Raw genomic sequence first — 25,816 nt, 5'->3', positions numbered from 1 at the left:
TGCTGGAGAGTGGACCAGGCCCTGGGGCTGTAGACAGGAGGGTGGAGCCATCCCAAGATTTAGTTCCTTATCAGGAGGATACAGAGTCCTGAAAATCCCCCCACCCCCAGAGTTCGTATTTCCTTTTGGATCTCTGAGCATCTTTTGATCTTGAAACGAACCCATTTTTTCCTCTCTCTCTTCCTATTTCCCCCTGTCTCTTTCCCCTCCTGTCTCAACCAACTTAGGGAAATAAGTGCCTATATGGGAGATAAGTTACTACAAATAACAGCTACATTAACTCTTTCTTTGCAGGAAAGCTCAACTGAGCACATTAACTAGAGCGTATAGCACATTATCAAGTGGGTCAATTGACTAAGGGGGAGTTCTTTGGACTATACTTTTTACTGCTGTTTTTATTCCTCTATTTAATACCAAAAAGACCTAGAAGAGTCTTCTGGTTCTGTATAACATCATACACAGTAAATTTATCACCTACCTGGCTTGATTTCAGTATAGTAGAAGAGTACTAAAGGAGGTGTGCTCTCCTCAGGAGGTGGAAGAAGGCATAGTCACTCAGATTCTGTGATAAGCTGGGGTGGTTGGGGAATGTGAAGCTGACGCCTCCGTGTGAGCATTGAGTTTGGATCCAGATTCAAAATGCTTTCTCCTTACCTGCTCCTCAGGCCCTAAGCAGGCCCTTCTCCAATCTGGGCCCTGATCTTTTGCTCTGAATGCTCTCCAAGGATAGCTGAGAGCAGGTGAAAGTGCTTTGTGTACCACAAAGAGCCTCCCCTAACAGGGGCCTTTTGTCATGACTTGAGTTCCTAAGGCTGGTGGCCTGGGAGCTGTCTCAGGGAGCCATGTGGACAGACTGACCCTTGCCCTGGTCACTCCTGCTCCATCTGGGCAGCAGGCAGCTTCCCAAGGGGCATCTGTGTCCAGGCAGCCTGAGTGACAACGAGGATAGGTTGGTTCTGACCTGCTGCAGGCATCAGGCCCAGCTCTGAATTACCTAATCCCAACTAAAAGCATTTCTGATTGCTTGACCGCTGACCTCCTGCAGCTGGATTATCAGATGTGGCTTTGGGGAATAGGCTTGTTTATAATGCCAGAGACAAAGGGAGGAAACGCAGAGCAGTTAAAACAACAGTCCTTCCTGTTGCCCCAGCGCCTGTCATCCAAGGAGGTCATTATGAAGCAGGCTCCTTGGGGCTGGCGGGGCCCTGAGATGCAATTCAAGGGGGAAGGGGACGAAGAGAGGTATTGACTGTGCAGGGCAGGTGTTGATGTGTCCATGTTACACAGGAGCAGTGACCAGGTTCAGATAGGTTGATTTATTAGTCCAAGTCAAGGCTTTACAGCTGCTAAAGGGTAGCACTAGGGCTTTGAGCGGACGGGGTCTGGCTGACTGCAAATCTGCCTCTCTTTCCTTTGCCTCATGTTGCCATCTCCATGTTGGACAAAGCAACCCTTTACCTACCCCAAATGTCCCCAGTACCCCTCTTCAAGATCCAGACATGAAGCATCCTAGAGTTCTTATTATAGACTCAGAAAAGGTGAGCGCTCAGGACCCACAAGCATCACTGAGTCCAAATAATCCATTTTTTACAGATGAGAAAACTGAGGCCCAGAAAGATGAAGGAACTCCTCCATGCCCACCCAGCACTTAACAGAAGAGGGCAGGTCATCCACAAGGAGTTGTTGATTAAATGACAAAATTAATGGTAGAGCTGGACATGAGCTCAAGCCCCATTCCTGTCCAGTTCTCATTCTGTGCCAGCCCCTTCAAATGGACCTCTGTTCACAGGTCAATGCAATGGCCTGACCTGGGATAACTTCTCCTGCTGCCTCCAAGCATTCTACCCACTGGCCTCCAGCTGATCCCGAGTTTCCACTATTCATGCTTAAGTAATGAATAACTAATATTTATTTTGCAGTAATCTCAAGCCTATTGAAAGGTTGCTGGAAGTGTACATAAAAACACCCATGCTCTCCACCATCCCTAGTAGGCACCCCATCACCTTTACCAATGGCTCCTTCAACCAACAGCTCTATGACAGGTTCCCCACCTGGGAAGAGAAGTGTGGAGGAGATGGGAAGCTCTTAGTGTTAAGTCAAAGGGTTTTTCCTTTTTTTCAGTTTCGTGGTTGCCCAGAGAGTATAGCATTAAATAACTTTGTCCCAAGAAGTTACCTAGTCTTTTTTCTTGACAACATCCAGGTTTCGGTGGATATTCAGTAGGTTTTGCCAGAACAAAGGAATGAATTGGTCTCATAGAATAACATAGGTTTTGTTAATTATGTTCTTTTAGATCATCTAAGAGAAACCAGAAAGTACCTGAGGCATTGGATATCTAGAGGTGGGTTGGGGGAAACAAGGCATGGTATGGTGAAAAAGACCCAGAGATTAACACGAAGGGTTTTGGATGCCTAGAAGGGGCTCCTCTTGGAGAAGGCAATAGAATCACGGGCTACTGGGCCTCAAGGGTCACTTGAAAAGCACCTGGGGGATGCCTGGGTGGCTCAGCGGTTTAGCGCCTGCCTTTGGCCCAGGGCGTGATCCTGGAGTCCCGGGATTGAGTCCCACATTGGGCTCCCTGCATGGAGCCTGCTTCTCCCTCCTCCTGTGTCTTTGCCTTTCTCTCTCTCTCTCTCTCTGTCTATCATAAATAAATAAATAAAATAAATCTTTAAAAAGAAAAAAAGAACACTTAAAAAAAAAAAAAAAAAGAAAAGCACCTGGGCTTCTGTGTCCTACCCCACTTGTACCCAATGAGGTTAACTGACTTCTTCAAGGATGAATGTTAGTCCATGGTGGGATTAAGATGAAGACCTAGTCTTCTGACTCCTAAGCCTTTGCCTGTCTCTTCCCATTTCACAGTTCAACTGCTCTGTGCGTTTATTATTATTGGCTGATGTTAATTAGCAAAGAGGAGACAAAAAGCTTACAAACACTTTACAGATTTTCACTTATGCATAGCAGAAAGAGTGACTAAGAAGGCCCAATAGTACCTAGGACCTGGGTGGATGCTTTCCTGAGGGAGGTGAGTCCCTTATTCTTGGTGAAGAGGGTCCCAAGGAGACTGGAGAGGCCATGTCTATTGGTGCCCCTTGAGGAGAGGAAATCCCATTTAAGAATTGGTGAACTCATACAAGGTGAGAGAGCCGTAATGCCTGGAAATAGATGAAATGGGACCCTTTGGCCTGGTGGGTTCTGTGTAGGGGCTTCAGTAGTAAAATATAACAGCTACCACCAGCCTGTAAACTTGATTCCTTCTGGGATGTCACCAAATCCCTTGGATGGTCTTCTAATCCAGCAACAGCCTAGGGGCTTATTACTCTTCTCCAAGCTTCTCTGCTAAACCCAGAGCCTCCTTTAGCTCCAACAAGCAGTACCCAAAGTCAGTAACTTTGAGGATAGACCTGGAAGTCATGAAACCAAGTTCTCCTCATGCAGCAACATTAGACCCAACACTCCACTTCCATGCTCTTTAATTTGATCTTCCTCAATCATTGCAATCACAAAGAATCAGTTCACATGCTTGTAGAAACCTTGAAGATGCCAGTGAAGATGAGGTTATATAGTAGAATGTACCTTGTTCTGTGGTCCACGTTCTGGGCATCACAGTCATGGTTGCTGCTGCTTCTTGGATAATGGGAAAGCATATATTCTGAACTATTTGCATAAGAGTGAATGAGTGGGGTGTCAGAGAGGAGCCAAAAGGCACCTTTTTTCTTCTGTAGGTGTTCTGTGGCATGAGTGCTCCACCCCCATTTCATGCCCCCATCATCTCTCTTTCTGCTCAGACAACTGCAGTGTGGTTCGCCTGACACTCTGAGCCCCATTTTCTCTGCTTCAGGGATCTGAAGCTACCTCAGGCCTGCAGTTGGGAGGCAGTGTGAGTTTAGGAACCTGGGTAGGCCTTTAGCCATGCTTCTTTACAGTAGGAGAGCAGGATGTCTAGAATCATGAAGATCAGATTCCCTTTACACTTATCAATCAATTTTCTCATCTGAAAAAAAGGAGGGAGGGTAGAAAGGAATATTAGTTTTTGTATTCTTCATGGTACAATGTGAAGATTATCTACAGTACTATGAAAATGCCTTATAAATAGTGACCCACCTTGAATTGTGGTTACTGAAGTTTGTATGAACCCTGATAGAGGTCTGGAGAACTCTTTGGGGTAACTTGGGTTGCAGTCTAGAGGTTTGAAGCCCCTCTAGCTACTCTAGGTTGATATCAAATTCAAAGATAAAAAATGACATTTTGCTTCTCTTCTAGGACTGTGGACTCCTCTGAGCAGGCTTATTACTTCCTAGAGACTCTCTGGTGCCTGGCACTTAGGAGAGTTGTAGAGAGGGTTTTTGGAGCTGAAATGCACTATGGTCTCAGGCATGTTATTGGTGCCCTGCCCAGTGTTTCCTTTGGCTGAAAGCTGATGTAATTTGGGATATTTGCATTGTCAAATCTCTGTCTGCCCCTCCACATATATTTTTAGATTTTTGACTTCTATGGATTGCCTCATAGATTTCCTTGCCCTCTGACTTCTGGTTGGGTTTGGCCAATGACAGGTTGAGAAGATAGAGGTTGGGCTATTTGTTTTCTTGTCCACTGCCAGACCACAGCTTTGGCAATGTCTGCATTTTTCTACTCAAGTCCATTGGGTACTTGCTCTGTAGCTTTACCTCTCACTGGTCCAGCAATTCTCTTTCCTTCTCTCAACCTTTCAGGCACAGGGGCAATAGCAACTTCCCACTGCTGTCATCTCATAGGCACACCATTCTTTGTTGGACACAGAGTGTTGGACGCTCTACCCATGTTTCCTCCCTAAACTCTCACAATCAACCCTTTGACTATGCCCTGTGTTTCCCAGGGGAACATTGACTGGCCAAGATGGATACCGTCAGATGCTGACCCTCACTTTCAGAATGTCTCCTGGGGTTCAGAGGATCCAGCTCCAAGCTCCTGGGGGGCCCAGCCCAGCATAACAGTTAAGCAGAGGAAGTGGCTGGGGTGCCACTTACTATACATCAGTATTAGCCCAAGGAGAAGCGAGTACAAACTTCTAATTATTTTAACTCTGAGTATGGGCTGAGGAGTCTCAAAGACTGTTGAGGTTCCAAGTAATGTCAGACCATCAAAAGGTCCTCAAATGCTTTTAAATTCTAACATTGACCTCACCGACTCTATGTCTGGTCAGCCTCAGGTTGAGAATCACATGGCCATTCTGTCCAATGAATGTTCATTTATTTATAGTAGTGTCCCCTTGTTCACAAGGGATGTGTTTGTTCTAAGACCCCCAGTGGATGCCTGGAACTGTGGATTGTACCAAATTTTATACATACTACATTTTTCCCAATACATTCATACATTAGGCCCAATAAGAGATTAACAACAATAACTAATAATAAAATTGAACAATTAAAACAATATACTGTAATAAAAGTTATGTCTCTTTCTCTCTCAAAATACCTTATTGTCCTGTACTCACTTGTTTCCTTGTGAGGATGTGAGATGCTAAAATGTCCACATGAAGAGATGAAGTAAGGTGAATGATGCAGGCACTGTGATGCAGTGTTGGACTACTACTGCCTTTCTGACAATATGCAGAAGGAGTCTACTTCTGGATGGCTACTGATGGTGGGTAACAGAGACCACAATAAGGTTGGAGGAGGACAATTGCCTTCATTTAGGCACACAACAGACATTTCCTGAGCACCTTCAGTGTGCTGTTCTCTGTGCATAGCTATGCACTGGGAACCCCAAAATAAATGGCCTAGTTCTCACCCCCAACCATATCCTAGTGCAGTAGGAGAAATAAGTCATGGGCACATACTTCAATGATGCAGTCAGCACGAGAAATGAGGGCTGAGAAATAGAGCGCTGCAGGAGTTCAGTGAAGAAAGGAAATCAGGAGATAGGGAATCATCTCCCATGGGTTTTGGGGGAAGATAACCCCATAATCAATATATTGCATTGTATAGCCAAGAGGCAATTGTTTACCAACAAGCTAAGTCAAAAGGGATACCTAACCTTTATTAGTGTCCTGCTATGTGAGCAATGGCTTCACAATCATCATCTTAAAACTCCTGGTAAACACTATTATCCTCACTGTGCAGGGAAGGAAAAAACTTTGAAGAAACTGAGTGGTTGCTCAGCAAGTTCTAGATTCAAGGTTTGCAGGTTTGCAGTCTCTTCCACCTCCATACATCACAGAAAAATTGTTTCTATCCATTTCCTGGAGGAAAAAAGAAGGTTCTGCCTGCATCCAATGAAGCGTCATAGAGTGGAGAGTTAGCTAGTTGTTGCTAAACCCAAGCAGGAAAAACAGGGATTGCCTACAGTTCTTGCATCCCAGGGTTGCCACAGTTTCTTTTATATCATTTGTCAGAACCAATGTGTGATGAACTTTAGGTGTCACTTTGACTGGGCTAAGACGGTATCCAGATAGCTAGTAAAACATTTCTGGGTGTATGTGGGAGGATGTTTTCAGAAGAAAATAGCATTTGAATCAGTAAACTGAGTAAAGAAGATGACCTTCACCAACACAGGGCGAGCATCATTCAATCCACTGAAGGCCCACATAGAACCAAAAGGCAGAGGAAGGGAGAACTTATTCTCTGCTTGAACTGAGAACTCCATTTTCTCCTGTCCTCAGACATCAGAACTCCTGGTTCTTGGGCCTTCAGGCTCTACTAGGACTGATATCATCAGTTCCCCTAATACTGTCAGGTCTTTGGACTCAGACTGAATTATACCTCTGGCTCTCCAGGGCCTCCCCCTGGTAATGGTGGACAGTAGGACCTCTCAGCCTCCAGAATCTCCTGCACCAGTCCCTCATGATAAATCTCTATATTTCTCTCTACATACATTCTGTTGGTTCTGTTTCTCAGGAGAACCCTGACTACTATACAGTCGTGGGATTGTGGGAAGAGAAACCACCTGGCCTGTATTCCTATGCCTCCTCCTCGGCCTAGGTCTGTCTCCTGTCTTTGCTCCCTTTCCTTCCTTAGTAGGACCTGTCCTCTGGTGGCCTTTTGAAGACTCCTCCCCCACCATCTCCCACCATGTGAAACATGATGACAAAATGACAAAAACATTCTCAAGGAAACGAGCAGTCCCGCTCATGGAGGCCACCGTAAGTGTCAGAGAAAGCAGGATTTGGAATTATTCATTCTACTTCCATGGACCGATTCCAGATCTGCTCTGTGCTAGTTTCCCCCTTCCTGTTTTTGAATCCAGACGCTTGCAGTCACAGTGTCTTCCCCAAGGTACAGTCTTTAAGGGTTTGTTGTCCTTGGTTTTCATTTCATCAAGGATGGGCTGCTTCTCTTCAGCCTTCAACCACCCCTCAACAGATTGAGGCACCCTGACTGAGAGCCGCGGTGTTGGCAGTCTGAAGGCTATAGGAGCCTTGCCTCTGTCATTTGTGACCCAGAGGCCAAGGGACAAACAAAGTCTGGAACTGTGCCGGGCCTCGGATTTCTCTTTTGTTCAGTGGGGCTTCCCACGCTCTCCCTTGTAGGTTATGGTAGGAACAATGAGATAATATGTGTGTGTGTATTATTATATTTGTATATAATGTAAATACATTTTTGTATATATTTAAATATATATTACATATATTATAAAATCACTTTATAAATTGAAAAAAGCTTTACATATGTTGCCTTAAAGGATTCTTTTCTTCTAATTTTATGTTTACAAGGGCATTTTATGTCAGGATTATCTATAATAATCAGTAAGAAATACCTACCCATAGGATATTAGCTAAATATATTTGGTAAGTCTATTCAATGGGATATCACAAAGCTTGTCTTTACATTAAACTTTATTTTTATTGAAGTATAACATGCATACAAAAGAGTATATAAATCAGGAGTGCAGAGCCAACTATACTAGTGAGTTGTCACGAATACCAATGTAACCACTACCAGCTCAAGCATCAGGAATTATCAGCACTCCAGAGTTGTCCTCAACTGTGTTCCAATCTTCAATCCCACCCTCCCCTCCCCCATAAATAGAATCACTATCCCCTAACAGCATAGATTCATTAATCATATTCTGAACTATATAAAAGATTACTGCATGATTTCTTATGTGTGGTTAAGGGTTCTTTAGGTTTCATGAACTCTTGCTGAGCTGTGGTTGTTTATTCATTACATATTTCAAAGCATTGTCCCCTGCCCATTTTGTTATTGTGTGTGTGTGTGTGTGTGTGTGTGTGCAGGTACTGTTGCCATGACAATATCCTCCCCACAGGCCCTCTGATTCATCCTGCTAGTTGATCTTGGGTGATCATCATGCCCCTGCTCAGAAGTCCTCCATGGTTCTCAGTGTGCAGCCACTTTATGTACAACCCTCGCTCCCAAACCAGCAAATGTCACCACTCCTGAGAGTTGGGTGTTCTCTTCCTTGACCAAGGCCCTACTCACAAAGTTGCTGCAGGCCTCACCCTGCTCTGTCACGTATATCTTCCCATTCCCAGAAGGCCCACTGAGAAGTCCTGTTCAAATTCTCTGTCTCAGTGACCAGTCTCTCTCTTTATGAATTTCTGTTGTATTTAGACTTAACATCACTTAGGCTGGCCTGCAATTGCCAATACAATATTGTCCAGGTGTTACTCTAGCTTAGTGATTTTCAACACTGGCTGAGAATCACTTGGGGAGGTTTTGTTTTGTTTTGTGTTTTTTTTTTAAAGAAATTGAAAGCCACTTCTAAATTCTAAAAAATTGTTTGGGCCTCAGACCAAACCAAAGGCTCAGAATCTCTGAAGGTGGAGTCTGGGTATCAGTACTTTCAAAAGCTCTTTAGAAGTTATGGGCTGAATTGTGTCCCCCACCCCTACCCAATTTATGTGTTGAAGTCCTAACCCCAGTACCTCAGAATATGATTATATATACAGGGTCTCCTAAGAGGTAATTAAGCAAAAGGAGGCTCACATTAGGATGAGTCCTAATCCAATATGACTTGTGAAGAGGAGGACACTGGGACACAGACATACTCAGAGGGAAGACCACGTGAAGACACAGGGCGATGATGGCTGTCTTTAAGCCAAGGTGAGAGACCTCAGGAGAAACCAACTCAGCCAAAAATTTGATCTTAGACTTCCAGCCTCCAGAATGATGAGAATGTAAATTTCTTTTGTTGAAGCTGCCCAGTCTGGGTACTTTGTTACAGCAGCTGGGGTAAACTCATATATCAGGTGATTCTATTGCATATCCAGGGTGCAGCATTTGCTGGCCCCACTGATCTCCCTCCAGTTCCCACCTCCCGGCTGCAAAATTGGCTCCTTGAGGCCAGTGGTGGATCTGTACATTTGATTCCCTTGGCATAACAGCTGTCTATTGACCCATCAGTAACTAACGGCTTATTATGTCATGGAACATGGGCTCCACGTGCATCTCTTCACAGTGGTTTTTACTTTTTATGCCCCAATCGTACTTGTAGATGGTTTGAACATTTTTTGAATGATGATTTTCTGCTTATCATCTTGGCCACTTTTACATCTTCATAGTTTTCCATAAAAGCCCTTTTTCTCTTCCAGGGAGCTTGACCTGAGTTGGCATGTTTAATATTTTCTCTTATTTTGAGTAAACATCTGACTTTTCTGACCTTCTTTATCTGCTTTTGATCTATTGGTGTTAGATAACTGGCACCTGTGCTAATGACTTGTCACTTCCAGTAGGATTTTAAATCTTATTCAGGGATGCCACTGACCATACTAGCTCCCTTCTCTCTGTGGTTATCATTCTGTTTACTCCTTCTGTTGTACATGAAGATAAAAAACCTTGCCAAAGGGATTACCCACCTCCACATACCTTTTGTTGCTCAAGATCATCACACCCAGGAGGGCTTTTTTTTTTTCTAGATATGAACCATTTGAGAGCCACTGGATTCAGAGTTTGGAAGTGAACATAGGTATCATTTATTGGTGGGAAACTGAGGCCCAGAGGTGAAAAGTGATCTGCCCACAGTCAGACAGCTAGGCAGTGGCCAAGCCCATATTTACAGGCTGCCTGTCAAATAGTGCAGAGCTCTTTTCTCTGACCCACATTGCTATCTTCTAGATAGGGATTTATTTTCCTGGGAAACAATGTGGGCACAAAGTAAAAACAAAATGCTTCATTCTCCAGAACTTGTCTTGAAGTTTTCTTTCTCTCAATCTGTCCTTTATAGCCCTCAAACTTTATATCACATTCTCTTTTCTCCACTTGAAAGCCAGCAATGGCCCAGGCTGTCATCACTGCTAAACCTTGTTTCTCCCCCTGCCAAGTCATTGCTAACTGGCCCCCTGTGCAGGTGCAATGGCCTTATAAGTTCTGTAACAGGAAGAAGATGGAAGACAACAGCTTCAGGTCAACTTTCTAAGGGGCTAACTCAGTTGGTAAGTGCCTCTGCTTTCCTACCTTATTCCTCACGAAATTTGGATGGGTGGCAAAAAGAAGTGTGCAGAGCTGGAATAAAGCAAGACAGGACTCTGGTTCTTTGCTCTCTAGACTCTGCAAGTGAATGACACTTCAATAGCAAAGGGCTTTTGCCCAGTCCAGCCCCATGACTGAACTCTGAAAAGACCTCTTTTTGGACACCTTACCCTTATTCCACCTGGAACAAGTCTTCATCAAATTATTTTGGGCAGAGTGTGAGGACTCTGATGCTCACTTTTCTGAGATACTTAGGTGTCTTGGGGTATAGACATCTAATACCATGCAAGAGCTCAGGGACTGGCAGTAAAGTTGTGGTAGGAGGTCTTAATGAGCAAGAAGCCAAAGAAGTAGACCATTAGTGCTGGGCTGAATGGATTCCAGTCAAACTGCTGGCCAACAGCAGCCATCTTGTGACCATAAGGAAACTTAAAGAAGGAAATTGGCAGCAAGTATAACAGGGCAGAAAAATGAAGTTGTCAGGAATACTCTTTACTAGCTCAAGAGTGTCTACCTCTAGAAATCTTTCACGTGAGTGATAAATAGACAACTATATGGTTTAAATCATTTTGGGAGGAGAGTCTCTGTTACTAGTAGCCGAATGCAATTTCTGATACAGCAGTCTTCTTGGGGTGACTCTAGTTGTCTAAAAGTTGCCTCCTAAGCTCAGCTGAGAGCAGCCTCAGTGTCTAAGGAAGGTCCTGGCCATTTTCAGTGCCCCTAATTCTGTCTTCTTAGTCTGCCCCAATGACATCTATCCTTTCGTTCTCTCCATCTTCTGCCCAGTTCCTTCCCATAACTTCTTTATTTGATCTTTACGCCATTGCTTTTACCTGAGATTGTATGTTTGTTGGACCTTAGTTGATTTCTTGGCTGCTTGGGATGATGGGTGGCCTAAGCATGTGTGTCCTGTCTGTGTGCCTCACAGACCGTCCCAGTCGTCTCTAACCCATAGAAGCTATTGGACTTGCATTATTGGCTGTTTGTCTTTTCCATGCACTGGCCTATGGGCAGGCAGGAAAGCTTTTCACTCTCAGGTTATACTGTCCCTATTTTATTGTTATCTAATCTTTCTGACTGTACTCCTCACCCCACTCTTACCACTGCGTGGTTCCCCAAGCATCATTCATTCTGCAAATATTTGTGATGTGCCAAGCACTGCCTGGGGCAGCAGAGACAGGATCAGAAACACTTCCTGCCTTCTTAGGAGCTCAGACATCCCACTCTGCACATTCCACTGTGCATTTTAAGCCCTATAAATCCAGGCCATCTCATTAGCCTACTTCCCTTGTTGATAAGCTGTCTTGACAATATTAGCAAGTGTGTGTGTATGTGTTGTGGAGGTGGGGGCAGGAACATACTCTAACCATGTTTGTCTTTTTTTTTTAAGACAATTTCCAAGGATTTTACTTCCTATGTCAATGTCAGATTTCTACCCTTCCTAACTCTCTTTGCCTGACTTGTCATGGATGTGTCTTTCTTTTATCATCAGGCAGAAAGGAAATCATCTTTGGAAAACTTTTCCCTGTAGCTACAGGTTGAACAAGAGCATATATACTCACAAACACCATTTCTTTCCTTCTTCTTAAATCCCACTTCCAGTATATACTGGTCAACCAAAGCTCCGGGTCTTCCTCTCAATTGTCTCTCTCCTCTCAGTTTTCTCATCTCCAAGAACTACATCATAGGTTCTTTGTATATGTAAGACAACATTTAAGTTTTACTCTCCTGGGGACACATAGGTGGTATAGTTGATTGAGCAATTGACTCTTGATTTCAGCTCAGGTGACAGTCTTGGGAGGGTAGGATGAAGCCCCTTGTTGAGACCCTCATTGGGCTCTGTGCTCAGCTTGAAGTCGGCTTGGGACTATTTCTCTCCATCTCTCTCTGCACACCCCCCTACTTGCTCTCTTTCTCTCAAATAAATAAATAAATGAATAAATACATCTTTTAAAAAAGTTTTACTCTCAACAAATTTCAGTTATGGAACACAATGTTATCAACTATAATCATCATGTTTTATATTAGATCCTAAGACCTAGATAAAAAATTGTTAACCTGGATTTTGTGAATCTCTGGGGGTCTTCTATGGGTGGGCTTCAGAGGTCCCTGGCACCTAAAATTACATGCGATATTTTGTGCATGTAATTGCTAGATATGTGGAAAATGGGAATGGGCTCATTTTTTTTCCTGGGGTGTTTTTCAAGGTTTTCACCATAATTTTGAAAGGGGAAGATAGGGATCCCTGGGTGGCGCAGCGGTTTGGCGCCTGCCTTTGGCCCAGGGAGCGATCCTGGAGACCCGGGATCGAATCCCATGTCGGGCTCCCGGTGCATGGAGCCTGCTTCTCCTTCTGCCTGTGTCTCCGCCTCTCTCTCTCTCTCTCTCTGTGTGTGACTATCATAAATAAATAAAAATTTAAAAAAAATGAAAGGGGAAGATATTACCTGGACTATTTTAAGAACCAATGATTCCAATATTTTTACAAGAGGTCTGCAAGATTCAAGGGTAATCATTTATAACACAGCATTGTATGCTCTCTTTTCCCACAAACTCCTACTGTAACCTCAGTGGCCCTTTAGTCTGGCACCTTCTTCTTATGATTAGAGTAACTGATGCTCAGAGAAGTCAAGTGGTTTGCTTAGAGAGATCAGCTAGTTATTGGAAATGCCAAAGTGGGCTCATGACCCTGGATCCTCCTGGAAGCAGCAGGGACACTGATTGGGCCCAAAGGTGAAGACCCAGGTACAAATGTTCTGTCTCCTTTCCTGGCTTATAAATTCTGTTAGACATAAACCTGTGACTTCATACCATGCCACATTCCTGTGTCTAACCAAACTTCTAGCAGATAGCAGATTTCAATGTTTGCTGCCAGACTGCCTCACAACAACTACTCTTGTTACACCTGCTTTCCCTTTCACTCTGTTGATTTTCTTCCTGAATTCACCACTCAGAAACTTGAACAAAGAGAGCACCTGGTCTGCTGTGTGGAGCTGGCCTGCTGTTTCCTTCACCCTTTGTCACCTCAGCACCAGATCTGGGAAGTCTCTGTCTGCCAAATCACTTTTCTCCTCACCATCTCCTTTGAAAATTTTCTATTACTATATTTTACATTTTTTATTGTGGTAAAATACACATAACACAAAATTTATGAATTTAGCCATTTTTAACTGTATAGTTTAATAGAATTAAGAATATTCGCATTGCTGTGCAATCATCACCACCATTATCTCAACTCACTTTATCTTCCCAAAATGAAATTCCGTCCCCAGTAAACACTAATTCCCCATTCCCCCACCTCCTAGCCCCTGGCAGCTACCATTCTACTTTCTGTCTTTATGAGTTTGACTGCTCTGAGTAACATAATAAGTGGAATCATACAGAATTTTTCCTTTTATATCTGGCTTATTTCACTTAGCATAATGTCTTCCCTTCCTTTTTAAGGCTGAATAATAGTCATTTGTATGTCTATGCCACATTTTATTTGTTCATCTGTCAATAGATATTTGGGTTGCTTCTACCTTTTGGTTATTATGAATAATACTGCTATGAACGTGGGTGTGTAGATATCTGTTTGAGTTCCCACTTTCAATTCTTTTGGGTATAGACTCAGAGGTGAAATGGTGGAACCATATGGTAGTACTATATCTGGTTTTTTGAGGAACAGCCATACTGTTCTCTGTAGCAGCTGCACCATTTTACATTCTGATCAGTAAAATCTCCACATCCTTGTCAACACTTGTTTTCCAGATTTGTTTGGTTTTGATAACAGCTATCTCAACAGGTGTGCAGTGGTATGGCATTATGGTCCCCTCCTTTTTTTAGAAAGAGAGAGAGACTGGGGGGTGCAGAGGAAGAGAGAAAATCTTAACCAGGATCTATACCCAGCACAGAGCCTGACATGGGGCTTAATTGCACAACCCGGAGATCATGACTGAAGTCAAAGTCAGGAGTCACACACTTAACAGATTGAGTCAGGCAATCTGGTCCTCTTTTTTTCTTTTTTTTTTTTATAAGTCGCATTTGCCCATCTGATCATCATGACATGATTGTCAGGTTGTAGCACAGACTCCCTGATGCTGTTTTCACTCCAACTCAATAGAACTTGAACTTGAATAAGCGCTGTGGCTTTGTCATAGCTGTGTACAACCTGTTCTTAGCTCTTTGTCACACTATATTTCACTGACTTTAACACATAGAGCTCCCCTCCTTACCCTCATGTTTTATTATTTCTGGAATCAGGATGTATCTTGCAATTAATAGCATGTTTTTGTCTGCCACCTTTTTCTTTCTTTCTTTCTTTCTTTCTTTCTTTCTTTCTTTCTTTCTTTCTTTCTTTTCTTTCTTTCTTTCTTTCTTTCTTTCTTTCTCTTTCTTTCTTCTTTCTTTCTTTCTTTCTTTCTTTCTTTCTTTCTTTCTTCTTTCTCTTTCTTTCTTCTTTCTTTCTTTCTTTCTTTCTTTCTTTCTTTCTTTCTTCTTATTGGCTCATAAGATAATGGTGCTCCTTGACAAATTGCAGTTACTGAAAAGTGGTGTTGAAATGGCTCTAGCCCCTAGACACGCTGTATGGACCCATGAGGAGTTGGAGGAACCTACGAAGGGCTTAGCTGTCTAGAATGACATCAGTTCTTGTTCTCTCTGGAGGCTACGTGCTGTAAGCATTTTTCTCTGGGGACATGTACTGTTGACATCATTGTTGCTTCTTTGAGCTGTTGATGTGTAATATCAATCAACCCTTCAAGGCTTTGGCCACAGTGCTCTCTCCACTTCCTGCTCATTCCCTTTTAGGTCTAGCTTTGGTGTCCTTGCCACTTGTAGTTTTTCTCCTGCAAAGCCCAGCCTCCATCCTGCCTGCAGACTTCACCTATTTATTCCTTTCCTGAATCCATCACTCTTGTTGCCTGCTCCCGCCTTCAGCTCCTCACCCTGGCTGAGCCTGCTTCCAGGACTGCCGACAACACTGTTTCCTCCCCTGCTGGCCCAGCCTGCCAATTCCTCTACCAGGGCTGTCACCTTTTTGAGCATTTCCTGTGACTTCTATTTTTTTCTCCTTTGCCCCTTAATCTGTTTTTCCCTACTTCCCTCCCCCTCCCACACACAGCTGGAATGCCTCCTCTGCTTTCTTGCCCTGCTTCCTCCTGAAATCCCCTGGTACCCCTCCCTCATCCTTTGCTGCCCTAAAACAATCCCATAATAGCTCTGACTGGTGTGTGAGCCCTGGGGTTTGCTGGGACCCATTAGCACCAGTGGTTCACCCCTCCCCCCACAGTCTCTGTGCTCACCAGGACTACCCACCAGATCTTGGCAGCCAGCCCCTGAGCTCCTGCGGCACCCTGGTCACCTGGGAAAGCTGACATCGGAGTCCCCTCCAATCCAAACTGCCTGGCATACCTCAGGGAGTCCCTGCCCCCAGTGCGAGTGGGGTGGGGAGTCCAAAAGGAGATCTCCTTTAGAGCTCAGTGGTGGAGCTTGGCTGGCCAGAAGCCCTCTGTTATCAGAGTGTCTCACCTTATCCAAAGCTCCCCATCCCCCACAGCCATCAATATTCCCCTTCTTGACTGCAAGCTGGGAGCTGAATGTGGAGAGCTGGAAAGCAGGCTTTATTTGCTGTCTTCTAGTTCTGTACCCTTCCTCTCTTTGCCCCTTTCCCCCAACTATTCCTTGCATCCAGAAGGGTCGGGCCCCTCCCTTCCTTTATACCCTCTTAATGAACACATTTCCCCCCATTTTCAGGGGAAGGACTTTCTTCTCTTTACCATGAGGAAGGTTCATATGGTAAAGAATTGCTACATGGATTCGGGCCACCCTCTCTCTGGGCCAGGCCTGGAGTCCTGCCTCACTTGTCTGTTAAAGAAGCCCTCAAAACCTGTCCCGCTCCTGCTCAGAGTGAGAAACCTGATTTTACAAGGAGAAAAGCAGTGAGGGAAAAACTGATAAATGCAACTGTATGTGACAACTGATTATTAATCCTTTGTTCCACGCTTGAGGGTCTGTTTTACATTCTTTCCCTTCCCACCCTCACTGGCATGTAGGATTTGGGCAGTGGTTCCATACTGGGAGAGAGTGGGAGTATCTGGCAAGGGCTTGAGGGTCACCCTCCCCACCCAAGGGGACTTCCTAACTCAGAAACCCAGTTTTGGAATCCAGGAAAGGCAAGACATTCACTGATCCTTCTCCCTGGTGGGTCCAAGTCCCTTTCTATTTCAGATGATAGAAACCTTAACACAATCTATTAAGCTAACTAAAGAGCCTGGTTTCCAGTTTGGGTTTTAGGCCTTGCTGAATCCAGGGGCTCAACCAGCTCCACGAGGCAACCTGTGGCTGTGCCAAATTGTCTCAACCTCTACCTCAATAGGGCCAGTGCCAGAAAGAGGCCACCTGATCCTGGGAAACCACACAGACCCCCCCCCCCCGCCCCCAACTAAAAGTGACCAACTGTCTGGTTAGCTTTGGACCAGGGGTGGCAGGAGAAGATTGGGTCCTAGCATTTGAGGGGGTGGGTTCAGTGTGAAAACTAGGTCAGTCCCAGGCAAGTTGGGACACTTGGCCACCTTGGCCTGCAATGACATCTTATTTCTGCACTATTTTTGCCAGACTCTCTTTCAGTCCTTTTCTGCACTTACCTGTTCTTGGATCTAATGTAGGAATCCTGAGTTTGTTTTTGCCAAGCCTTGACCCCTGAGACTTCAACGGAGAAGGACTTTTAGTCCTGCTGTTGAGGTTCCTGGTGCCAGAACAGTGTGCGCTGCTTCATCCTCATTGGGGCATTCACCAGCCCAATTAATAAAGTTCTGTCAGATGTGCTCATGTGCTGTGCACCTGCTCCCACAGAGAGGATGGCCCTTCCCACTGCTCCCTCACTCCTTCCTCCAAACTGCTCCTCCCTCTGCTCCCTTGCAGGGTGGGTAGACAGTGCCACTTCCTACTCAGGTCTCTGAGCCCAAAACTCCCAAGGGCCATGCTGGGTCCCGCAGGGCTCCTCTACCCCATCTGTGGGTCACCAGTCCAGCTGGTACCTTCTCAGCTTCTACAGGATCAGTCCCTTTGCTTCACACAACAATTACCTTCATTCATCAACTTCTTTCCCTCCCTGTCAGGCTCCATGTTCCCTACCTCTGCTAGAGGGATGGGTCTTTCTAAAAGATTAGGATGACATCCTTGAAGGCTCTTGCTGAATATCTACGCTTTCTTCCTCCACCACAGTTTAGCACATACTCTTCCTACCTCATATGCCTGAGCAGAGCAAGGATGACAAGTGTCTGGCCCTTCTCTGCCCAGATGCTATGGCAACATTGCTAACTGATCACAACTCACAGGAAGCCTCAGCACCTTTCCTCCCATCCTTCCAACTGCCCGCCCCAGTGGGTCAGAGTTGGCACCAAGGCCATATCTATTTGGAATGCTGGTCTTAACTTCTTCCTTCTCTGGCTAATCCTTAAGCTGTCCTTGAGGTCTCGACTCAGGAGGCTCCATGTCACCTCTGCCAGGAAGTCTTCCCTGATATGCTGTTCCTCTTAATCTGCTTTCAGTCACACCCTGTGTATAATATATCTATATATCTCAGAATACTTCTTATGCAACATTTTAATAATATACTTGCTTGTCATACTAAAATGTGACCTTTTTGAAAGTGCATGAAATGCCTCAGTAATCTTCATATTTCCCGAACCCAGCACAGAGCCTGGTATACAACAGATGCTCAGAAGTCTTGATTGTACACAAATGAGTGAATGAATGGGTGAGTGAATGAATGAATGAAGAATAACCTGGTCGTGCCAGGTTGTTTTGAAGGTGAACGAATCAAAAGTTCATTAAGCCTCTTTGAAAAGGAAAATCAGTTTGCTTCTCCCTTCCCCATAGCTGCAAGAGAAGGTCATAGTTCTCAGCAACTTGCCAAGAGATGAAGTTGAACCTGTTTGTTTCAGTCAGTGAGACTGGAGAGAAAGCATTTGCCTCACCTTCCCGTGAGGAGCAGTGTGAGTCATATGTGCCCTCACCTTTCATAGTGCACAGATCTAGGCCACCCTGGGTCCTTCAACTCACTCTCCTGAGTCCTAAAATTTTTTCTAACTTATGTGCGTGTGTATGCACATGTGTGCGCATGTGCGTGTCTGGGTGTATACTTACGCATGTCCAAGCCACCTAGTTATATGCAGAATCTTGTCAGTTATTTGAGTGCAGGTGCATTCAGCAGGGGATTATCAATATTTTCTCTCCACTTCTCTTGGTGCCATGTTCTTGGTCTCATGTTGGAAAGGAATCTTCATGGTGAACTGTGGCTGCTACTAGCCTGGTATTTAATACTTTGGATCTATTTCTCTTTTTATTTCAGAAACCCAGTTGGAGATTGAGAATTCCAATTCAAAAAGATATTATTTCCTAGAAGAATGCCAAAAGAAAAGGGCAGTTTGAGTGCATGTTGCAATGTTACACTTTTATCTGGATCCTCAAGGAGCTACAGAATGGTCTTTGCCTTTGATTAAGACCAGGTTTCTGCTTTCCTGGTGAATGCGCTCCTTCTCACTGCAGATCTGCTGTCCCGGAGGTCTCTAGAGAGGCCCTCTCTGCCTAGAAATGGGCTGCAAGGAGCAGAAAAGCCCTTGGAGGCAGCAGAATGCATAGGGGACATGTGATGCTGGGAGACACGGTGACACTGGGGGACACAGTGACATTAGAGGACACAGTGACAATAGAGAACACTGACACTGGGGATGTGGTGACACTGAAGGATATGGTAATGCTGGGGGATACAGGCACCCTCTTTCCCTTCTCAGTCCCTCAGTAAGGGCCAAGAAGGATGCACATGATCACAAGTGAAAATGGAAGTCAGTGGGAAGAAAAGTTAGTTCTGTAGGAAGACACGCCTGGGTAACAGCATCTGGCTGCTGCAGGGATATTAGTGAGAGGTTTAAGAAAGAAGCTTTAAAGGGATTAGTTGGTAGGGAGGAGTTTGAAGAAGCTAATTATAAAGTTTGTACCAGAGATGAGAGAGGATTATAAGGCCTCTTTGTGCACCAAGATTTTGAAAATGAGAGAAGAGTTCTTTTCCCTGAGATCAATGGGGATAAATAGAGAGCAAAGGTAAGGAAGGGAGGTGTGAGAACTGCTGAGCCATAAGTGGGGTTCAGGGCTGCAGCAAGGAAGACCATGTTTACTTGCAGTGCATACATCTGTGAGGGTCCTGCTGTGGTCTGAGCCACGTGGAAGTGGCAAAGACTCCTCACCTGATCATAGTTCATCAACTGTCAGCTTACTGACAGGATTACGCATTGTTATGAGGCTCTGTGAAATATGGGTATTATTAATCATTTTGTCTTTCCTGGACCTCTGATCTATGCTAGGTGTAGGACTTGGAGCCCTGGGGAATACAGGTTTGCCTCCTAGGCTTGGGGTACTTGGCCAAGAAGGATACAGGTCTGGGATATAGGAAATGCTGGGGGAGCAGTGCTGAAAATGAGGGTTGTCCCAGACTGGGGGGCTGGGGCAGGCTCCATGAAGGAGGGAATCCAAGGCAGGGTGCAGAAGGATTGGGGTTGCCATGCGGGGAGAGCCATGCAGCCAGGAGGCCTGATGGGAGTGGAGGAGAACTGTGGGAAAGAAGCAGGAGCTGAGGCTTGAGGAGGCAGTGAGAAGAAAGCGTGAGAGACCCTTGAATTGTGGAGTAATGAGCCTGAGCTTCTTCTGCAGATGCTGGAGAACCATTTGAAGGGTTTGTCACATAGAAATGTCCAGGTAAAAACTGGGTTTCAGGACAACTTGGCCAGCAGGTGCACAGAACACAGCATAGCAACCTGGACAGGGAAAGCCTGTGGGAGGCTTTTCCAAAGTCCCGGGCAAGACAATAGGGCTTCCCTGAGGTGGGAATAGAAATGAACAGTTGGATGAATGGGCTTGCCCCTATCAAGACTGGGCTAAGCCCCATGTTGATGGCAGTGGGCTGGGGTGCTCTCCCATAGAGTTCATCATGCATCTTTGAAAGACTTTGGAGGGATAAGAGAAGGGGGGAGGCATTCTTTTTACCACAAAGCAAGCATCACTATATAATAAAGAGAAGACATGGTGGCATCTTCTTTCAGTTACAAGCCTCATTGTCTGTACTCCTGTCCCTGAGGGGTTTGGTACCAAGGCATTCTGCTCAGCTGGCCCGAGACACATGAATCCAGAGAGCTGGCAATTGCCCTGGGTTACACATGAGACCTTGTACTATGCAAGGCCACTAGGGTTGCATGTTACAGGTGGGATCCACCAAAACACAGATTATGTCATTAACCTCCTGAGTCACAAAGGTAGTAAGGGGGGGGGGTGGGATTTGAATTCATATCTGTCCCATACCAAACCTTTGGCCTTCCTTCTATTCCATCAAAATGGATTAACCATTTTGAGAGGTACAAAATTGGGATGGTCAGGAAACACCTCTGTAACAAATGGGAGAGAGGAAACAAACTCCCGTGGGTTGCTCTCTGACTCCCCTCTTCTTCTGATCCATTTCAGCCGCTTGGGTCTATCTGCCATGAACAGCACCTTGAGAGATGCCCAGGCCCCGAGCCACCGTGAGTGCCTCCTGCCTTCTGTGGCCCGGAACCCCTCTGTCACGCAGATCACGCCAGCCAAGAAGATAACCTTCCTCAAGCGAGGGGATCCCCGGTTTGCTGGGGTTCGCTTGGCTGTTGACCAGCGCGCTTTCAAGAGCTTTGGTGCTCTGATGGACGAGCTCTCTCAGCGCGTGCCTCTCTCCTTTGGGGTGCGCTCTGTCACTACGCCCCGGGGCCTGCATGGCCTCAGTGCCCTGGAACAGCTGGAGGATGGTGGCTGCTACCTCTGCTCTGATAAGAAGCCCCCCAAAACACCCAGTAGGCCAGGATGGCCACAGGGAAGAAGTTCATCCGCTCAGCAATCAAGAGATTTTGAAAGTCGGTGTGAGGCACCAGGAACATCCTCTTCCTGCAAGGGTCCTAAGGCCCCAAGGAGGATAGTGCTGGTTAAGAATGGTGACCCTAGATTCCAGCAGACAGTGGTTCTCAGCCATAGAAATACAAGGAACCTGATGGCCTTTCTCAGCAAAGCTTCAGATCTTTTGCATTTTCCTGTGAAGCAGGTGTACACAACGAGTGGGAAAAAGGTAGGCTATTGGAGTGTGCTATTTCCTTTAAAAAACTATCTGGACCTTAGATGCAATGCGGGGAGCAGGGGGTGGTTACTCCTTACAGCAGGACACTGATTGCCCTGCTACTAATTAAAGGTGAATTAGAGGAGTAGAGACATGCAGTCAGTTAAACAAGCAATTATTATTTGTATTTTGGCTACCATTTAGTGAGCGCTTAGTGAGTGCTAGACACTGTGCCTTGAACGCTTTCATTATTTTCTTTTTTTTTATTTTTATTTATTTATGATAGTCACACACAGAGAGAGAGAGAGAGAGAGAGAGAGAGAGAGAGAGAGAGAGGCAGAGACACAGGCAGAGGGAGAAGCAGGCTCCATGCACCGGGAGCCCGATGTGGGATTCGATCCCGGGTCTCCAAAGGCAGGCGCCAAACCGCTGTGCCACCCAGGGATCCCCGCTTTCATTATTTTCTTATCCAATCCTTCTATTAGCTACTACCACCTATTTCAGCAAGAGTTCTGTGCAGAAAACAAAAACTCTTCGAAGTACCTTGAGCAGAAAGTAATCTAACACAGGGCATTAAGGGATTTCTGAATCTTTGGACAGTTGGAGGCATGAGCCCTAAGCTGGATCTACAGAAATAGCTCCCAGGGTTTTACAGGAAGCTACTAACCTGGCTGAAGCTACTGTGATTTTTGAGTTCAAGAATACTTCTCTGTAGGGCATCCAAGGTTATAAAACTGGGATCAGGAAACTGCCACCACTGCATCTTGATGCTCTTGACACGCAGGAGCACTGGGGTGCCAGGTCTAGCCGCTGCTGCCTCGACTGCTGTGGCCTCCCGGTGCCCACACATCTGCTTCACAGCAACAACAATCAGAAGCAAGAAGAGATGGTGTCTGCCTCACTTGCTTTCCCAGACTTGATCAAGTGCATCTAATTGATGGAGAACCCCATCTGCATACAGCCCAGACCATGAAGGCTAGTGAATATAATTTTTTGCCTTCCCAGCTTCTGCAGAACATAAATGTACACCATAGGTGGGCAGGATGGAGGTGGCTTGATCTATCCCACAGTCTCACCATAATCTAATCCTATCGCTATTGAACACTGTTGAATCCTATCACTATTTTCCCACTCCTTAAATTTACGAGCAATAGCTACAGCAGCATGTTCCCACCTAAGAGTGTAGCTGTCTTTCCTACAATCAAACATATTCATCTTCCCCTCAGAATCACATCAGCAATATACCGTCCGTCCTCTAGGCACAAGCCCATCTTTTGTAGCCTCTGTCTTAAGATTTAACTATCTAGTCCACAGCCACCAAAATATCTTATATGAAGTGCTAGAGGGAGGTAAAGGCAAAACAGAAAATTGATTTGTGCCAGCAGAGCTGTGAAGAAAACTAGGTTATCCTCTGCATCGCCATTGATAGTATGAGGTTTCCTTCCACTGTCCATTTCCTGTTCCCTCTGCCCTCTGCCAGCACCTCAGCTGAATGTGGTGACGGATATGGAGGAGCACTGGACCACTTCCACCACCTAAATTATGGTGCGTTTACTATGTGCTAGTATGTGTTACATCATTCTTGTGGACTCTGAGCCCTTGGAGGTCCTTCCTGAGCTATTGTGGTCTTGTGTTAATTTTTACCATTGAATATGGAAGCCACAGAAAGCACCCAAGGGATTCCTGGGCTATAGATGACTTTTTCCATGACCCTATTTGCATAATAGCAGCTCTATTGTCCCTAACCAAGTTTGAATAGGATTCAAACTCCCATTCTTAGAGACCCGTTACAGAATCAATCACCCCATGCGACACAGAACTCCCCTTGTTGCCTGTTGGTTCATTGTTGCCAGGATCCTCATATGGCCAAGTGACTGTCTCAACTTTCAACTTCACGGATCCACTGTCATGTCTCCTGGTGGGAACATTTTCCCTTGCATCTAGAGATCTTCAAACTAGCAGAGCCTGAAGTTGTTGGGATGGGAAGTAAAACGTTTGCAGCTAGGTCATTGGTGTAATAGTGAAAGGAGCTGCTTGCATTTCCACCCCTTAATTCCAAAGGTACCTGTTGTCTGTGGAGAAACAGCACTGTACTATATGGTGGTTACCAGTCCAGAGCACATATCCCGTCCTGCAACATAATGCCTCAACATTGTAAAGTGATGCCTTTCAGCTGATGCCCAAACTGAGCTTCCCATGGAATGATCCACTGTTCTATAAGTTATGCTGCTTTTGGGTAATAGGGTATATGGCTACACGGTGAATTCCATGGGTGTTAGTGCATTACCTCACTTCTTTTGCTATAAAATCAGTTCTTTGGATAGAAGTAATTTTCATGGATTATGGCAATGATGTATGAGGTGTTCAGTAAGTCCATGGATGGTGATACTGGAAGAAGGATGTGGGCAAGGAAGGAAATATATATTTAAAATTAGTGAATTTAAAATTCCAGTGAATCCACATTGCTTACCCTCCCCATGAGGGAGGTGTTCAATGTCATTAGCTTCCTACGAGATGGCTGGCTGAATACCTCAAGGTTTGCTGCAAACTTGCTCGCAAGTGTTTTGGCACAAGTTTAGCATGGATCTCTGTTCTTGGCAGAGGGTCCCCCTGAAGCAGACTTGGCAGTCAGACCTACATGAATAGGGTAGTTTATATTTCCAGTTCATGTTATTTTGCCACTCTGTTCATGAGCCAGTTGAGCGCACCTTGGGGTGGCTGGAGGAAAAGAATGACTGACATCCATTGGGCAGGTCATTTGTCCACATGATTATCACCTTCTGGTGAGAATTCAATGGGACTCAAATATTCTCACTTAATGGACCCATTCTGGGAAACCCATTCACAGATTCTTCTCTAGAGTTCCTTGTCACCAACCCTCCAGTCTTCTTCCTTCCAAGGCCCTATTGTCAGATTGAATTGCTAACTACTGCCTATGCATTGCCATAGAACCTCCTCCCATTGCTCCTTCCATGAAAAGTAACCAATCAAATCACATTGTCCCTTGTGCTTTCCTACCCCACTGCCCTTTAAGGTCCTGCAGGTGGGTCTGTGATGCCGCAGCAGTCAACTTTTGACTCATGTCAGAATATCCTGTGAAACCATCTGAAACACAGAATTATGCATTTTATTCTTCAGTTAACTGGCCATAGGGAACTTCCCCCAGGAAGTTGTAGGTATGCAGGCAGGAGAGATGGCAATGCAGCAGAAGCAAGTGACCTGGAAGTGGGACTCATGCAATTTACTAATGCCTCAGTTCAAATGAAGTCTGGAGCCTGATCTAGTACATACCACTCCCTCCTGATGATGGAGTGCTGCTTTGACATACTTGTTTTATGGTTTGATGGATCATATAACAGTCATTTCAATTATAGTTCAACAACTAGAAGAATAAGTTTCTGTGCGGGATGTTTGGCTACAAGAGAAAAAAGATTCTTTTACAGTAATAGTAGAAGCATCCAGGTCCTCTGGCCATCCTGAACTGAGAGTTTAGACCTTGAGCTTGCCATTTTCTTTAAGTCAGAGAAGCTAGCCTACTCCATAGTCCTTGTAGCTCTCATTCTCATTATAAGCCTCTGTCTTATAATAAGGGTCTATCATGCCAGTCAGTGATGGTCAAAGTCTTGCTCTCAGTAAGCGTTCATCCGACTATCAGAACTAATCATTCAACACCCTGTTTTTATCACTTTGTGCCATAGGCTACCAGTATTCCATTGTGACCAGATTGTCACTGCCTTCAAACCCAGTCTGGTCAGATAACTCTTCCAAGATTCTATCCTTGAGGGTCTACTGCCTACAACAACCTCTGATATCGTACGTCGTACATTGAATCAGTCATACCTACAGAGGAAACAGAAGCCTCTTAGGTATCTTAAGCATGAAGAAAATAACTTTTACGTGTTTCAATTATACATGTATATTGTATACAAAACTTACACATTAGGGGATCTCTGGGTGGCTCAGGGGTTTAGCGCCTGCCTCCAGGATCAAGTCCCACATTAGGCTCCTGCATGGAGCCTGCTTCTCCCTCCGCATGTCTCTCTCTCTCTCTCTCTCTCTCTCTCTCTCTCTCTCTCTGTGTGTGTGTGTGTCTCTCATGAATAAATAAATAAAATATCAAGATTAGAAAGCTGGTGGAGAGAATAGGCTTGGTTTCTAGAAATAATTTCCAGAGCATCACAGAATTGACCTATCTGGGTGCATTGGATGCCTCTAACATGATCAAGCAAGTGGGTTGTTGGAGTGATATTCCTGGAATAATTGAGTTCAGTATCAGCCCACCATTGTTCTGATTCCAGACCAT

The 25,816-nt window shown here is 45.0% G+C and overlaps 1 protein-coding gene across 1 annotated transcript in view; it reads left to right on the top strand.

The window, feature by feature from the left end:
- The window catches only part of RP1L1 (RP1 like 1), a 54,836-nt gene that overhangs the window by 18,537 nt on the left and 10,483 nt on the right, over nucleotides 1-25,816 (top strand). Inside the window, exon 2 of the mRNA XM_026007796.2 lies at nucleotides 20,898-21,525. Coding sequence (XP_025863581.2) covers nucleotides 20,917-21,525 — 609 coding nt within the window. The 5' untranslated portion in view covers nucleotides 20,898-20,916. The remainder of the gene's footprint in view (nucleotides 1-20,897; nucleotides 21,526-25,816) is intronic.

This window comes from Vulpes vulpes, chromosome 9 (genome assembly GCF_048418805.1).
Source record: "Vulpes vulpes isolate BD-2025 chromosome 9, VulVul3, whole genome shotgun sequence".
Classification (NCBI taxonomy): domain Eukaryota; kingdom Metazoa; phylum Chordata; class Mammalia; order Carnivora; family Canidae; genus Vulpes; species Vulpes vulpes.
The sequence above is the reverse complement of the archived record's forward strand: the minus strand, read 5'-3'. Positions and strand labels throughout refer to the sequence as shown.